Source organism: Synchiropus splendidus, chromosome 1, assembly GCF_027744825.2.
Source record: "Synchiropus splendidus isolate RoL2022-P1 chromosome 1, RoL_Sspl_1.0, whole genome shotgun sequence".
Classification (NCBI taxonomy): domain Eukaryota; kingdom Metazoa; phylum Chordata; class Actinopteri; order Syngnathiformes; family Callionymidae; genus Synchiropus; species Synchiropus splendidus.
In genome coordinates, this window is record NC_071334.1 from 57,990,770 (window position 1) to 58,008,103 (window position 17,334).

A 17,334-nucleotide genomic window follows, 5' to 3' on the forward strand; every position below is an offset into this window, starting at 1 on the left:
TGAATGTTGGTGATAAAGTCCACCCCAGTTAAGGCGTGGCCCTTTACAATAAAGGCACAGAGAGGGAGTTCTCCACAACATTTTGGAGACATGGGTTTGATAAACTCACTTCCTCAAGGTGAGTGTCTGTTTGCCTGTCTTTTAATCCAGATTACGCACTTATTGAAAGCTTCTGATTGCAGGCCCTCCACTGAGGATCGTGATGATCGGTAAGACTGGAGTTGGGAAGAGCGCTGTTGGAAACACCATATTGGGGAGAAAGGCTTTTGGCTCTGCTGTCAGTGCGCATTCAGTTACACAGCAGTGCAGTGCAGAAAAGACTTCTGGTTCCAGACCCATCACAGTCGTCGACACACCTGGTGTGCTGGACACAGGCAGAACACCAGAGTCAATAAGAAAAGAGATCGTGAAGTGCATCCAAATGTCCAATCCTGGTCCTCACGTCTTCCTCCTGGTCCTGCAAGTTGGACGTTTTAGCCCAGAAGAAGAAAGAGCTGTGGAAGCTCTAGAGACCATCTTTGGAACAGAGGCATCCAAGTACATGATAGTCCTCTTCACACGAGGCGATGATCTGAAGGGATCAAGCATCCAGCAGTACGTGCGAAACGGCCATCCCAAACTCCTTGAGGTAGTCAACAAGTGTGGGAACCGCTACCATGTGCTGAATAACAAGCAGAAGCTGAACAGGCGTCAGGTGGTGAAGCTGATTCGGAAGATTGACGACATGGTGGCTGGGAACGGTGGGTGCCACTTTACCGAAGAGATGTTCTCGGAGGTGGCGAAAGCACCATTGCAGACAGAGCTCAAGCAAGACATCGCCCAAGGGGGTTCAACACAGGGGTTCAACAACGACTTCTTCATGTCTCAGCTACTGCAAAGAATAATTTTGTTCCAGACCATACTAGCCACTGCTGCCCAGGGGGCGACCATGAACCCCCAAGACCACTTATCCAACGACTTCAACATCAATAATAGTTGATCAGTATTTGCTTTTGCGATCACTCCACAAGACAGATTAGGTTAGTGACCGCATAATGAATCAGAGACGGATGAACTGGATCAGACCACTGTTTTACTTTACTACTTTTGTTTCTCTCACAGGTGAAGCCCATTCACTTTATATACACTTTGTGTGTGTATCCAACGATCATTTTTGCGCATCCTTTCTTTAACATTCTGGAACATTTTGGATCCACACCTCATTTTTAATGATCAACAAATGTCAGATCTTGATGACTCTGTGAGAGGATTTGTTGTTTACGTGAACTGGTGGGGTCTTGCTTGGTTCAATTGCTGCTTATGATGCCAAAGTCACTTTGAGGCAGCTGTTTGTTGGATCTGCAGCCCATCAAATGTCAATAGAATATGAACCAAAGTGTGACAGTGTATGTGAATGCAACAAAAACATTTGTTGTTTTTTTTAATAAAGAGAGACATATTTCAAATAATGAGTCTTTTCTCAATAACTCTACTCAGGTTCCTGGTTTATTTTTCAGGGGTATACAGTTAATTTTAATTCTGGTAAATGCATGATAATGTTGGAACACCTTCATATACGCCGTGGAATAAATATTATGAATATATACCACTTCATTGTTATTTGTAAGATTATACTTCCAATTATGCTTTTCACTCAGGTTTTTGTTTTCTGAATCTTAAAATTTGTATCTTTATGTAATGTACAATTTTATTTATTGTTGTATGATTTGAATAGAGTATTGCTATTTGTTCATGTTGCTCATCTTTAAACATGTAGTTTGCATGTGTTTCAAAAATACTTATTCGATCAGTCTATATTATATTTCTTCATGAAGTACCTTAGTATTATGCATCTTTTTTTCTGCAAGCCTATCTTTGGATGGCTAAATAAAATAACTGCGATTGTGACTTTTTTTCTCTTTAACAATAAGTGCAGAAAAAAAATCATAGTAAGTTGGAAATGAAAACCAGGTTTAAAAGAATAGCAAATGGAGATTGCAGACACAAAACTCATTCTCAAATGAATTTCTCGGAAGACAGCCCTGACAAAAAGAATGTGAACTGGCTTCATTGTTCCGGTAACCGACAGAATGGCATGAGACAAATATGATTCATGTTCTTTTTACATCGCTGCCTGCCTGTTTTCGGAAAGCCAGTATTTTTCCACTGAGCCACAGGTCGTGCTTGGGTGACACCGATCAGCTACCATCCAAGTAGAGGACAGAATTCTGTGATTTTAATGTGCTGGGTGCAAAACTATGGACTGCAAACTAAATACAAAAACAAACACATGAAGGATGTGATGTGGTGGAAGAATGCATCTTATGGACGAATGCACTTGACCTACCCCAACAGTCTGACCCAGGCAGAACACCTTCAACAACAGTCAGTACCAATAAGAAAACACAATATGTGACAGTAAAGTTCTATAAGTGAGGAAAACAACTGTTGATGGATCTGAAATGATAAAGCTAAAGCTTTTGATTTTCTTGTCAAGCTAGGTTCTTTCCCACATCTCAGATCACACAAGTTTTCTCCACGCTCAGTCATCTGGAAGGTATTGAAAGTAAACCTGTAGCTCCTTCACACTGACAACACAGTTGGAGTGGTTCTGGTGTATGGTCAGAACGCCTCTTGGACCAGTGAAGTAACAGAATAGACATGATGTCTCCGTACTGCGAAGGACGCTGGACGACCCTCTTTAGAAAAGCAAATGGCAGTAGATTTTTGTCTGTATATCAGGTGAAGCTCAGAATACTGGGCATGATGGGATGCTACACACAAATCTTAACAGTCAAGTGTGTTTGTTGTTGTGAACAATCTGTGGTTTCTTTGAGTGACGTTGAAGTATTTACAGCTCTGATGCAGTTTAACGGAAACGATTGTCGAACCTGTTCAACAAGGGACTCAGCAGACATGGATGATCACTAAAATATGTGCTTTATCGTGTTCCTTTAACCTGTTACTAAACTGCTGAACCGTGTGTTGTGTTATGAACATCATCAACAACATAGTTTGTATCCTCCAACGCTCACTGAGAAACTGTGAAATTACATGCATATTTCATACATTAATATTTCTTATATTTCATATTCATATATTTTAACATATTATATATATTATATTATATTCCAGAATCTGCATTGCTGCATTTTTAAAAAAATGTCATATTATCAAATATAAAAAACAGCTATGCGCTTTGATTTCTTATTTATTACTTTATTATTTATTTATATATTCTCACTTATGTACTTTTTTTATTTACTCTTATTATTATTATTATTATTTTAATAGTTATAATTATTATTATTTTAAATTATGGTGTTTTCTGATTATGTGAATTCTTTTTTGCATCTATTTCACAATGATTGCATCACAGGCCAAAAAACAGAGTACATAGAATTACATATATTTCAAAAGACTTTGAGAAGTGGTTGTTGATTATTTTATGCAAGTATTACAATAACAACAATAATAGCAACAGCAGTCAAAATTTTCTCAATACCTCCTTTTCATAAATATCTACGTGTTGTTGGATGACCATTACCCTGGAAGTAATTTCTTTTGCACAATAACAAAGCTGTTATGGGAAATACCAGTCTGAAACATGTTTATTTTTTTTTCATGTTCATGAAATGTTTAACCCTTTTTGGTATTGAAGCCATAGAAACACTACATCGTGGCAACATGCCGTTGATGGCTGCAAAACTGCACTAACACACAGCCGAACATTAACAGCAAGGCCTGGAATCAAGTCAGAACCTGTGGAAAACAAACACTGTTGGTGAAGCCTGGGAAGCAGGATGAGGAGGCCGCCCTCAGTGAGATGGTAACACCAATACCTGGGTGGTTTGCTTCATCAGCAATACAAGTAAAGGTGATTTAAAAGTTCACATAAAAGTAGTCCAGTGAAAATGTGTTGTCAATGAAAGAGAATTGAAGTAAACTTCTAGATTTATCAGAAATATCAATATATTCTCAAAATTTATTTGCGATAAAAAAAAAAGTTTAATTCTTCCAGTGTCAATGATCACACAGAGCACTGTATTTTATTAGTTTATTTGCCTGAGGTAGGTTTGAGAGGGTGTCCGTAACAATGCTGCCCTCAAGGATGACAAGAAAATTATGGTAAGTATTGCGATAAAAATAATATTGCAGAATTACTTAGTCTAGGGCAGTAGTCCCTCTCAGCAAGGAGGTTCAGCGTTCGAATCCTGCTCTGGACCTTTCTGGGTGGAGTTTACAAGTACTCCCTGTGCCTGCGTGAGTTTTCTCCAGGTTCTCCAGTTTCCGCCCAAAGACAAGCTCACAAGGTCAATTGGACAATAGGTGTGTGTGTGTGTGTGTGTGTGTGTGTGTGTGTGTGTGTGTGTGTGTGTGTGTGTGTGTATGTGTGTGTGTGTGTGTGTGTGTGTGTGTGTGAATGGTGTGTGTGCCCTGCGAGAGGAATACACCCTGCACTCCAGCACTCCCTGCAACCCTGATAAGGAATGAGCGCTGGTTAACTGAAGATATATGTATGAATGTATGTAGTGAAAATAATATACAATGAAATTTTGGGTGAACACTGTAAGCCACCAACATCCATTGCCTCTCATGCCTTTTACCTAAAAAACAAGGAGACATTATCAGCATCTTTCAAATAAACAGCAGATCCTTCCTATAACAGCAGACACAAATCGAAAGCATCACATTGAGGATGTGAGGAATCCAAAAACAGAGAAGGAACCGGGAAGGAACACGAGAGTGAGCCGTCAAACCTTCTTCAATAGCGTGCCGTGAAGTTGATGGACTCAGCCAAGTGACACATGAAAAGAATCTTGAGGTACCATCATTTTTTTTGTGCTCAGTAAAAGATGAATAACAGGTCTGTGGAATTTGTGCAGATAGTTTCAAGTTGCTGGAAGTCACATAACCCTGCTGCTGGTAAATCTCTTTCTCAACACAGGTGGGGGGGACTTACTGTATCATCTCACGAGCCTTCCTCCTTTCTGAACGATGCCAAATATGTGATGTCGTAATGTAGATATGACACTGTGAGACACACTGGAGAAAGATAAGAAGTGTCAGGTGGCTCCTGAGGGGGACGATAGCTACATACCAGACGCAGTGTTTAGATTGTTTCACGAATTATTGTTCCTCTGTTTATTCCACAAATGCTTGACAACAGGCTGGAATCCATCCGAGATACTTGAACCTACCAAGTTGTTGAAAGTAATTCTGGCATGCGAACCTATTAACTTATCAGGTTGATTCACAGCGTTGCATTGTTTTGTTTTGGAAAGCACCTGCCTCATTATGGAGTCAAGGAAGTGAAAACACTGCAAATGTGGTTTGGGCTGTCAGGAGTTAGGGTTTTACCAGATGAAGTTTCACTTTCAAGTTTCAAGTGCCATGTCCACCAGATGAAGCTTGTTAGAGATAAATGTAAGAATTGGTATCCATGCGAATGATTCAGTCTCCCACAGGTGTTTTTTTATTTATTTATTTTTTATGTCTGACCCGGAATCAAGTTGAACTAGTGAGATACTGTTGTCTTGTTATGCTGCATCAGTTCAAAACAAATATTAGATTTTTTTGCTCTTCAAGATAACAATGTTGAAACTCATGCCAATAATAATAATAATAATAATAATAATAATAATAATAATAATAATAATATTTCTCAACTCTTCTGGGGTTTGATACATTTGAACTCTCAGCTTTACGTGGGAAAGAATGCTTGCACTTTAATCATGTCTCCTCATCTTTTGACCTGATGACCTCAAGGTCTGCAGCCAGACCAATTAAACAATTTAATTTATTGTAAAAAATTACAACAAAGAGTAACAGTTGGGTCGTTGTGCATGAACAAAGACATATAATTAGGACCAGATTGTAGTTCCGTTACTCTGGCGCCACCCAGAGGCCTCCATAGATTCCACTTGTGTAGGCCCGTAGAGCGGGTTCCTGAAGCAACCTGCAGAGCTGGTTTTTGGTTTTTAAGTCGTCCATGACGTGACACCTCTAATTCATCAAACTTTCCATCTAGCCTCTTTTATCTATTAATTCATGGTTACATCATTTTTGAGAGCAAACAGGTTAAGCACTTATTTAGTTTGTGTTTTAGCAAAGCAAATACAAATCAGATTTCCTGAAGTGGAAAATATTTTCATTTCATTACTCAGCCTCCTTTTACAAATACAGCAGTAGCTGGTGGCATTCACCTGTTCTCACCTGCCCACATGCAGCACTTGGAAGTTTTTAAGAGGCTTTATTTCAAACCTCCAATACGTGCTCAACATCAGCACTGATGAAGTTCCTATCCACTCTGACCCATGGTGCAAAACAACCAAATAATAAAACAAAACCATACAATGTAAACAATAAAAACTGCAAGGTATATATCCTATATAGACAACATAACCTGCATAGCAAAATAACGGCAGATAAGTTGCGGATAAGTGCCATGGGCCACATAGCATCCAAGATGGTGGTGCGCACATAAACAGCAGCTCCTCTCCTTCAAAAAAAAAGGGTCTTGTCATCCACCCATTCCAAGCGCACATACTATTTCTGCTCGACATTCACATTTAAGGCAACTGTTACGTTGTTGTTGGCCACGCTTAGTCACATTTGATACCAATAACATGATTTTCAGGAGGCCATGTTAATATGTCTGTCTCCAAATGTGATGGATCCAAGTGGGTGAAACCAGAGTGAGTATGATCAAGACTGCAGCCTCAGTAAGTCCACCTGCTGTCCCATTGAGCTCAGTTGTATTTCACTGTCACATGACATCATTGGTATTTCCAGTGCTAAAACAGCTGCTGTATCTTACCTGTATTATATTGTAATAAGATGATAATGAACAGCCTGACTGAGTTCCGCACTGTGAGCTCAACTTCGCGTCACTCTTTCAAGACAAATGGAAAGGAAGTCTGGAAGGCGATTACTTAGGAAATGATTCACAAATATTGGACTTCCTTCATACTGGCCTCCTTCATTTCTCATGGTGCCAGTGTGCACAGAAGGGAGGGGGGTGGGGTACGTTAAAAGGGTGTGCTGTGGAGTCGGGAGGTCAACAGGAATCCACAGGAGTAGGTGAGTTTTCTGGCTACTTTCAATTGTACATTTCACCAAATAATCTCTGCCCTAGACGCATGTGAGCAGAGTCAGTCCTCTGGCTCATTTGTGTATTTCATTCTGTAGCAGTTCTCTCTACACAAGTGCTGTATGGGGAATATTGTTGTATTTGTGTGGTACTTAAAACCTCTTTGTGTCTTCCATGTCTGCTTCTACAGAACAATGAGGACAGTGCTTCTTCTGCTGCTGTTGCTGCTGAGCTCAGTCAGCTCTCAGGAAACACTGGGTAATTCAGTGAATGCAGTTTTTAACTACATTGTCCTCAAAAGAGAAAACTGGGTTTGAATAGCTTTCAACTTCAACTGGAAACATACTTTGTCTGATGGAGCTCTGCTTGCAGTACAACACAATTGTGTAATTTACTATTTGATTCTGATGCTGTTTGTGTGGTAATGAAAAGCTGCCTCGTGAGCAACTGCTGGATGGCTGCAGTGTTCCTCCCACCTCGCCCTCTCCTGTTCTTTGAACCCATTTTATCAAATATAAAACCCTCAAGTCGACATGAATTGAGGAATTGACACGAAAGACACATTTTCTTGCAGAAAAGCGTGATGATCCAATGAAATCCAAGGATCCCCACATCCGTGGAAAGGCACGTCATGGTTGGAAATGTAAGTAAAATGGAAATTTTGATGAAAAAGTCTGATCTGATCTCATGTATTTTACGTGTCATACTTTAGAGGTTCTTTATAGACATTTTGACCAACTGTTGTTTGTTGCATGGATATTTATGGAATGTATGAATGAACTGCATCATGTTCTGAAACAGCTCTTTCTTTCTGTTATTCAGTCTCCTCTGCCTCGTACAGACCCAGGTGAGACGGTATAATGAACTCTGCCTGTCTAAGACTTGCTTCTGATGGACTTTTCCTTCTCAGAGGGCACAGTGATGGAGGAGTCAGCCAGGTCCCAGCGTGATCCACCCTGCCTGTCAGACGACAACAAGACCCGTGCTTTGTCACTTTCTTGGATGGATCATTATAATAATAACAATACTATTTCCTGCTCTGGTCGAGTGTTTTTCTACATTGAGTCTTGCTCTCCTCAGAACCATGGAAATCGGTGACTGGAAATGATAACACTCATATATATCTATCAGGGCAGTCAGGTTGTGAATAGGGGACAGCTGACGGAGGAAACCGAAACCGTCAGACATGCAGGGATACTGAGCTTCTACATTTCACTCGTGAGGTGCCAGACTGACTAAAATATATTGGACTATCATTCATGATGAAGGAAATCCAGTGAGCGTGGAACTCAGAGTTTTTGAGTGATAATGGTGACTGAGCAAGTGTTGTGATGTGAAGAGGGCCATATTGGTCACCAGAGATTTATTTTATTTTTTAACATGTGATGCCAGCAGCCTCATGAAAGCATGTATCTAGAAGCACCCCAAATCTAAAAACACCTGTGTTGGATACAGGTTGCATGTGTTAGTCAGGTTAATGTCTGCAGAGGTGTGTGAACTCAGCATGAGGCTCTGCACGTGTTTTCCCACACATAATTTCCCGTTTTTTTTGTTATGCAGTCCTCTGAGGAACTGGGCTCCTCTGACTCTTTAGTCTGCTAATTACAGGACTACTACTAAATATTAATTTGATGATGTGATGTTTAATTATTTTTTTGGTTCAGCTATGAAGACTCTGCTATTTGTTGACTGAGATCGGCACGTTTCTACTTATTGAAAGTGTCGATTTAGTTTTGTTTGTATTTGTTAGTGTCTGCATGATGCACCTGCACCTTTTGAAAGATGAAAAAGGTTTTTCCACAATTGTTCATGTTAATATTAGATCTACCTCAGTATATGCAGTGGAATGTAGAATAAGATAGAGCTGGCACTGAAACTACAGGAGCCTGCTAACATTTATGAGCTTTTTTGTTTTCTTTCTTTTTCCTCCTTTTTTTCTGTATGAGTCACATATGATTGGTCAAACTGTGAGTCTACACTGAGCAAAGAAACAGATCATCTCCTTTGCTCCTTTGTGAACGTTCCAAAATATGTGATGTCATAATGTAGATATGACACTGTGAGACACACTGGAGAAAGATAAGAAGTGTCAGGTGGCTCCTGAGAGGGATGATAGCAACACACCAGACCAGTGAGGTGCGGTGAGGTTTGTGGCTGGTGAGGCACTGACTTCATAACAATCAGATTTACAAACATATGAACCCTTCAGAGTAGCCTATTCACCATTTGATTGGCAGCAGTTAACGGGTTATGTTATGAATCCCATATCAGCTTTTTGACATACAAATTGTAGTATACAAAAAAAGCACAAAAAACAAACAAACAAAAAGCATTATTATGGTGTTTGGTGAGCGGGTGGTGAGCTTCTCGCCTCAGGCGACTCAGCACTAGACGCCGGAAACTACATGTACGGCGCGACTCCACACAAGCATGATAGATGCCGGGCAGTAAAGGGTCTGATCGCTGTCTGGGCAGACAACATTGTTCAAAAACAACTTCTCAAACTCCCAGAACACTGAGTTGTGCACTGCAGGATAATTGCACACCGGAACGCAGTGCAAGTCAGTGGTCCGGGACTCGTTAACTGAGTCACGTGTTTCCGCCTTTATTCGGCTGATTTTATTGTCAGACAGATTTGAATGAAATGAAAAATGACGTGCTCTACAGCAGCTATTTTCACTGCATATTTCGCTTCAGCGCAGCTGTTTGCATGAGGACAGCGTAGAAGAAAGACACGTATTTCCCCCAACTCCTCGATCGTAATCTGTCTCACTGTGTTCAACGTGTTGCGAGAGCAGCGTGGATCAATCAAGGCTGTCATTTTTTGTAGTATTTTATTTTCCAGTTTTCAATAATGCGAGACAGACCATAAATACCCCACCAAATCCCCCCCTAAAAAAAAAAAAAAAAAAAAAAAAAAAAAAAAAAACAAAAGGAAAGGGTGCACTCCACACAAAAAATAAATAAAATATGATCCTCTCAAGCGTTCGTACATTATATTACAGAGAGAACATTGCAGTCCAGAGGTGTCTAGAATGATCCGTGCGATGTAATATACATTAAAAATGGCTGCCAAATCCGTTTAAACTTTTCAGTTCGACCTGCTAAAGTATAGCGAATATTCTCCATGTAAAGGGTATTTGAAAATTCCATTAGCCATATATCAGAGCGAGGTGGAACTTTATTGCAGTACTGCAGAATAGTCTTTTTTGCCAGAACCATATGAAACTGCCATTCTTTGATAATTATTTAAATCTTCCATTTGTTGTGAGCTACCTAAAATGGCTGTTCCAGGGTTAGGAGATAAATCTCTGCACAAAACCTCAGAGCAAATCTGAAATATTTCTTCCCAGTACTCAGTGAGTTTAGATAATGGAGATGTGGATGGGTAAAATGAGTGAAGCTTCACTCTAGAGTAAGAGAAGCCTGTGTACTACCTTATACTGGATCAACTGGTGCCTTGAGTTTACTGAACAAGAGTGGATATTGCATAGGCATTTAGAGCAACATTCTGCTGTTAATTCAGTTCCTATTTCACCTTCCCATAAGGCCCTGTGGTGTTCAGTACTCAGTGTCATAGAAGAGTCACATAAGTTTACAAACAAAGATACCAGGTGCTTTGTTGAAGGTTTGGTTATTATAAGCCATTCAAGTTCTTCGAGGGGGGAGTAAACTTCAAAATGTGAAATATTATTTTTAACAAAACTCCTGATTTGTAAGTATCGAAAAAAATCTGATGTATGAAGTGTATACTTTTGCTGTAATTGGGCAAATGATGCAAAAACATTATCGATATACAGATCATTAATGGTGACTAGTCCTTTTCTCTTCCACTCCAAAAAACCAGCATCTAGTTTTGAGGGAGGGAATAAATGATTATGACAAATTGGGGCCAAACTAGAAGTTTCAGGCAGCCTAAAGTTGTTTTTTATTTGTTTCCATACCTTTAAAGAGTTTTTAACAATAAAGCCAAGCTCTTTCTCGGCTTTGGTCTTCCCTTCTTTCATATGTAGCAGTCCTGGGAGTGAAGTAGCAATTAAATTTTGCTCAATAGCAACCCAAGGTGGAGTCATGTCCTTGACATCACCAGGAAATGCATTATTCCAATAAATAAGAGCGTGAGCGTTTGCTGCCCAGTAGTGGTGTTGGAATACAGGAAGAGCCAGGCCGCCTAGTTTTTTAGATTTACAAATATGTTTCTTACCTATTCGATGAGTTTTGTAACCCCAAACAAAAGCCAATATAATCGAATCCAAAGTTTTGAAGAATGTTTTGGGAATGAAAATTGGCACATTTGGAAATACATAAAGGAACCTAGGCAATGTGACCATTTTTATAGCATTAACTCTGCCGATCATTGACAGTGGGAGTGTTCGCCAGTATTCTATATTATTTCGCAGTTGGTTGACTATTATTACATATTTTCAATCATACATCATATATCATACATCATCAACAATCTGACTGTTTACTCACAGTAATTCCCAGATATTTTATTTGGTCAGATCACTCAGAAACTTTGAGTCAGCACCATTGCCCAGAGGCATTAATTCACACTTCTGCCAGTTCACTGTGTATCCAGACATATTTCCAACTCTTTCAATGAGATCTAGCAGCGCTGGGATAGATTCTTTAATTTGTGCTAGGAACAATATAATGTCATCAGCATACAAAGCTATGTGGTGATCCATTTTTCCCAGATGTATCGGGGTAATATACTGGTTGTGTCTAATACTAATTGCCAATGGCTCAATGCACAAAGTGAATAATAGAGGGCTCAATGGGCATCCCTGGCGAACTCCACGCTGAAGATTAAATGGCATAGATCAGTCAGAGTTCGTTATAATTGCTGCAGTCGGGGACAAATAGCATCTCAACCCAAGAAGCAAAACTCTCGCATAAGCCAAATTTTTTAATGGTTGACAGTATATACTTCCATTCAACTTGATCGAAAGCTGCCACCTCCTTGCTGACGTCGCAGCCTTGTTGGGACATGGTGGCCATGCACCAACCATCCACTACTCCGCCCCCAGTAGTTTCGGTAGGAAATCCGCAACAAACGAAGTAGGCGCGCCTTTCTCAATCTTCTCTGGGAGACCAATTATCTTGATGTTTTGCCGCCGTGAACGTCCCTCCAAGTCACAAAGTTTGGCACTTAGAATCCTGTTCTGTTTGGTCAACTGTTCACAGCACTTCTCCAACTCCGTGACGCGCCTGTCATGCTTCTCTCGTGTCTCTTCCAGGCTTACAATGCAAGATGTGTTCGCTGCTAAGGCAGTTTTCATACCTTCGAGAGAGGGCTCCAGGTTATCGAACCTTCCGTTCATGGAGTGTTCCATGTGCTTGATAGCCTCCAGTACGAGCGAAGGAGGGCCTGAAGCCTCAGGTGTTCCCTCGTGACTCGATGAGCTAGGCGAGCTAACTAGCTCGGTTCGTTGACCCTCGTCTTCGTTTTCAGAGAGAGTTGCTGCAACCTTCTGTGACTTTTTCTTGCTTTTTGTCATATTGTCAGCCTCTTCAAAGCGTTTTCTGTCATCGAGGTGATGATGGAAATAGTTTTCAACAGTTTATATAAGTCAGCGTGGAGGAGCCACAAAAAATACGACCTACTCCATCAGGTGCTCACCAGCGCCCCCCCAAGGCTGTCGTTTGTTGTCACTTTTTGTGTTGTTGCAAGAAGAATCCCTGGGATCACAAGTGACCTCCACCATGAGGCAGGAGAACTGTGTGCCTCACTTTGTGGCTTTTCATGGCCGTTTTATGATGGCTCAGCGCAAGAAACTAGTAACACACATACAGTTGTTGACCCAAAGAATCATGATTTCCATCAGCTATACAATGAACATTTTAATAGCGACATACAGAGAGACAGTCATTCGTTCTCACTGCATAACATGCCTAGTCATTGCGGCTCAGCAGGTGGCTGCCTCACTGTGCTTCTCTTCTTAGTATTGGAGCAGTAAATGTGAAAATTCAGCGATTTTGAATAAAAACCTAAAACTGGTGTCATTAAAAAAGCATTCATAGCGTAAATCAGTGGATAAATATGACCATTTAATATATATTTTCATTGAACATTTTTTTCTTTCCAAGATTGACAGGTGACGCACTGCCTCACCTGACTGCGCCTCACTGCACCAGACACACTGTTTAGATTGAATTATTGTTCCTCTGTTTATTCCAAAGGTGGTTTGAGCTGTCAAGAGTTAGGGCTTTCCCTGATGAAGTTTCATTTTCCAGATGACGCTTGTGAGAGATAAATGTAAGAATTGGCATCCATGCAAATGTTTCAGTCTCCCACAGGTGTTTATTTATTTTTTATCTCCGACCCAGAATCAAGTTGAACTAGTGAGATACTGTTGTCTTGTTATGCAGCATCAGTTCAAAAGTTAAAACAAAGATTTGACTTTTTTTCTCTTCAAGATAACATGTTGAAACTCATGACAATAATAATAATGTTTCTCAACTCTTCTGGGGTTTGATACATTTGAACCATGTCATCTTGGACTCTACTCTCAGCTTCACGTGGAAAAGAATGCTAGTGCTTTAAACATATCTCCTCTTCTTTTGACCTGATGACCTCAAGGTCTGCAGCCAGACCTCTCTCCATGACCCATTTTTAACTCCTCCTGCATAATGACAATAATAACAATTACAATAAAGAGTAACAGTTTGGTCGTTGTACATGAACAAAGATATATAATTAGGACCACATTGTATTTCCGTTACTCTGGCGCCACCCAGAGGCCTCCATAGATTCCACTTGTGTAGACACGTGGAGCGGGTTCCTGAAGCGACCTGCAGCGCTTGTTTTTGGTTTTTAACTCGTCCATGATGTGACACCTCTAATTCATCAAACTTTCCATCTTGCCTCTTTTATCTATTAATACATCAAATAATAAATAATTACATCATTTTTGAGAGCAAACAGGTTAAGCACTTATTTAGTTTGTGTTTTAGCAAAGCAAATACAAATCAGATTTCCTGAAGTGAAAAATATTTTTCATTTCATTACTCGGCCTCCTTTTACAAATACAGCAGTAGCTGGTGGCATTCACCCGTTCTCACCTGCCCACATGCAGCACTTGGAAGTTTTTAAGAGGCTTTATTTCAAACGTCCAACACGTGCTGAACATCAGCACTGATGAAGTTCCTATCCACTCTGACCCATGGTGCAAAACAGCTAAATAATAAAACAAAACCGTACAATGTAAACAATAAAAACTACAAGGTATATATCCTATATAGACAACATAACCTGCAAAATAACTGTGATGTATACGAATAACTTCTACCACTAGGGGGAGTGTGTTGACTGTGTTGTGTGGGATTGACCTGTGGAGAATTCCAGAACAAGACAGATATGAAAACTGTCGTTTGAAACTGTCCGTGTCAACAATACACAACATTACATGGTTTCAGAAGTAAAACCGAGTGGAACAGTGAAACAAAAGTGGAACAGTTAAAACCTCCAAAAAATCTGAGCATCGAAGGAAATCTCACAGAAAACCGGCGAACATGGATTCAAAAGTTTGAACTTCATTTCATTGCGACAAGAACCGAAGAAAAGAGTGACAAGGTGGAATGCGCGACATTCCTCCATGTAGACGGCGATGAAGCGATAAAGGTATTTAATATCATGGATTTTGATGAGGATGTGGATGGGTTTACCGGACTTAAACGACTGTTCAGAGACTATTGTGACCCACGGAAGAATATCACTTACCTGCGACGTGTTTTTCACCCGAAGCCAAGGGCCGAATGAGAAAATTGATATCTATGTGACTGACCTTAACAATAAGGCAAGAGACTGTGAATTTGTGTGAATTTGGCTACTTTGGGAGACGGATTTAACCCTGACAAAGGCTGTGGATATCTGTCGAGCAAGTGAAGTAACGCAAAATCACATGAAAGCACTGCACGAAGAAACAGATGTAGCTGTGAATAAGATAAAAGCTACCAAAACAAACAAAGATAGCAGCAAATACAATGAGACAGATAAAGAAAAAGGAGAATGCAAGAGCTGTGGTTACAGCCATGAACCAAAGAAGTGTCCAGCATATGGAAAGATATGTAACCAGTGCAAGTTAAAGAATCACTTCAGTTGCATGTGCAGGTCACAAAAAAAAACAGTTTAAACCCAAGAAAAGTGAGAAAAAAGTCCAAGAGATAACAAAAGAAGAGGATGATGCCATGTTTTTGGGAATGATAGAGCTCAAAGCAACTGAGCAAATAGATAAAAAGTTCCAGTTGGATACAATATCAACAGAGAACAATGCTATCCTCAGAAGAGAATGCTGTTCCAAACTAGGACTGATCAAGCGAGTGTGTAGTGTAAATGGAAAAGACAATCCTGACATACTGAGTGAATCTGAAGATGCTTTTACTGGGTTAGGGTGTGTGCCAGGATTGCATCACATCCAGCTCAATCCAGATGTGTCACACCAGTCATTCACCCACCAAGGAAAGTGCCAATAGCACTGAAAGACAGAGTGAAAGCAGAACTGAATAGGATGGAAGATCTTGGAGTCATCGTAAAGCAGAATGAGCCAACAGACTGGATAAACAGCATTGGTCACTGTGGTAAAGCCTGTCAAACTAAGAATCTGCATTGATCCTCAAGATCTCAACAAAGTGATAAAGAGAGAGAGTTGAAGAGATCATCGCAGAGATGGCTAATGCTGAAGTTTTCTCTGTAGTGGACACCAATCATGGCTTCTGGCAAGCGCAGTTGGACGAGGAGAGCTCCAAGTTATGTACGTTTAACACCCCATATGGACGTTACCGCTTCCTGCGACTTCCCTTTGGAATATTGTCAGCTCCTGAAGTGTTCCAGAAGTACATTGCGCAGAGACTTGAGTGTTTGGAAGGAGTGGTGAACGTAGTGGATGACATCTTGGTGTGGGGAGAAGATGAAAAACAGCATGACATAAGACTCAGAGAGCTGATGGACAGGATCAGAAGCATCAACCTAAAGTTAAACAAAGACAAATGCAAATTCAGAAAGATGGAAATCACATACGTTGGTCACATTCTGTCTGCAGAGGAAACCAGAGTGAAACCAGACAAGGAGAAAGTCAGAGAAATACAAGAAATGCCTGAACCAGAAGACAAGGCAGGACTGCTGAGGTTTTTAGGCATGCTACAGTATTTGGCAAAGTTTATCCCAAACCTCTCTGATGTGAGTGCACCACTCCGGAAACTTCTGGAAGGTGACGTAGCATGGCATTGGGAGACTAAGCAGCAGCTGAAGATGCTTGTGAGTGAAGCTCCGGTTCTCAGGTTCTTTGATGTGAAAAAGGATATCACATTGTCTGTGGACGCAAGCTCAGAACGCCTTGGAGCAGTTTTAATCCAGGATGGACAGCCGGTGGCCTACGGTTCAAGAGCACTGAAGGAGTGTCAGAAAAGGTACGCACAGATTGAAAAAGAGCTCTTAGCCATTGTCTATGATTGTGAGAAGTTCAAACAATATGTTTATGACAAGACAGTGCATGTGGAGTCCGACCATAAGCCCCAAGAGACCGTGTTCAAGAAATCACTTCAGAAAGCTCCACTGAGACTGCAGAGGATGTTCATGAGTCTCCAAACCTTATGACTTGTGGGTCAGCTACAAGCCTGGAAAGAACCTCTACATTGCTGATACACTGAGTCGAGCTCACCTGAAAGAAACAAAAGAGCAACTACTGGAAGATGAACTACAGGTACATCGACTAACAGCTACCAATCACAGAAGAGAAACTGAACATATTCAGAGCACAATCAGCAGCTGATGAAGAACTGCAGGTGGTGATAAGGATGGTGCAAAAAGGATGGCCGGCAGAAATAGGACAAGTACCAGCAGCAATCAGAAAGTACTGGACATTCAAAGAGGAACTTACATTTGTTGATGGCCTACTCTTCCAGAACACACGGCTTGTGGTTCCAAACAGCCTGAGAGTACATGGAGCTCATCTTGGAGTTGTCAAATGCAAAGAAAGGGCGAGAGATGTCATGCTCTGGCCTAATATGTCAAAAGAGATTGAGGATGTTGCGTTAAAGTTTGCTGTATGTAATGCATTCAGGAGAAATAACACCACAGAGCCACTCATCTGTCATGACATTCCAGAGAGAGCATGGGCAAAAGTTGGAATGGATTTGTTCCACTATGAGCAAGGTGACTATTTGCTGTGTGCGGATTACTATTCAAAATTGCTAAATTCACAGAGACAGCCAGCCGACATGTGGTGACAGCTCTAAAATCAATGTTTGCAAGTCATGGG

At 40.6% G+C, this 17,334-nt stretch overlaps 1 protein-coding gene and 1 long non-coding RNA gene across 2 annotated transcripts; both read left to right on the forward strand.

Annotated features, from left to right (window-relative positions):
• The first annotated feature begins 68 nt into the window (after window positions 1-68).
• Window positions 69-1,421, forward strand: LOC128749929 (GTPase IMAP family member 9-like). Its single transcript, XM_053849950.1, has 2 exons — window positions 69-118; window positions 183-1,421. The coding sequence occupies exons 1-2, from the start codon at window positions 91-93 to the stop codon at window positions 977-979; spliced, it is 825 nt and encodes a 274-aa protein (XP_053705925.1). The 5' UTR covers window positions 69-90; the 3' UTR covers window positions 980-1,421.
• A 3,299-nt stretch (window positions 1,422-4,720) lies between these two features.
• LOC128752717 (uncharacterized) lies at window positions 4,721-7,674 on the forward strand. Its single transcript, XR_008413699.1, has 4 exons — window positions 4,721-4,804; window positions 4,866-4,927; window positions 7,263-7,330; window positions 7,647-7,674. It is a non-coding gene; the product is annotated as an uncharacterized LOC128752717 (long non-coding RNA).
• Window positions 7,675-17,334: the final 9,660 nt, after the last annotated feature.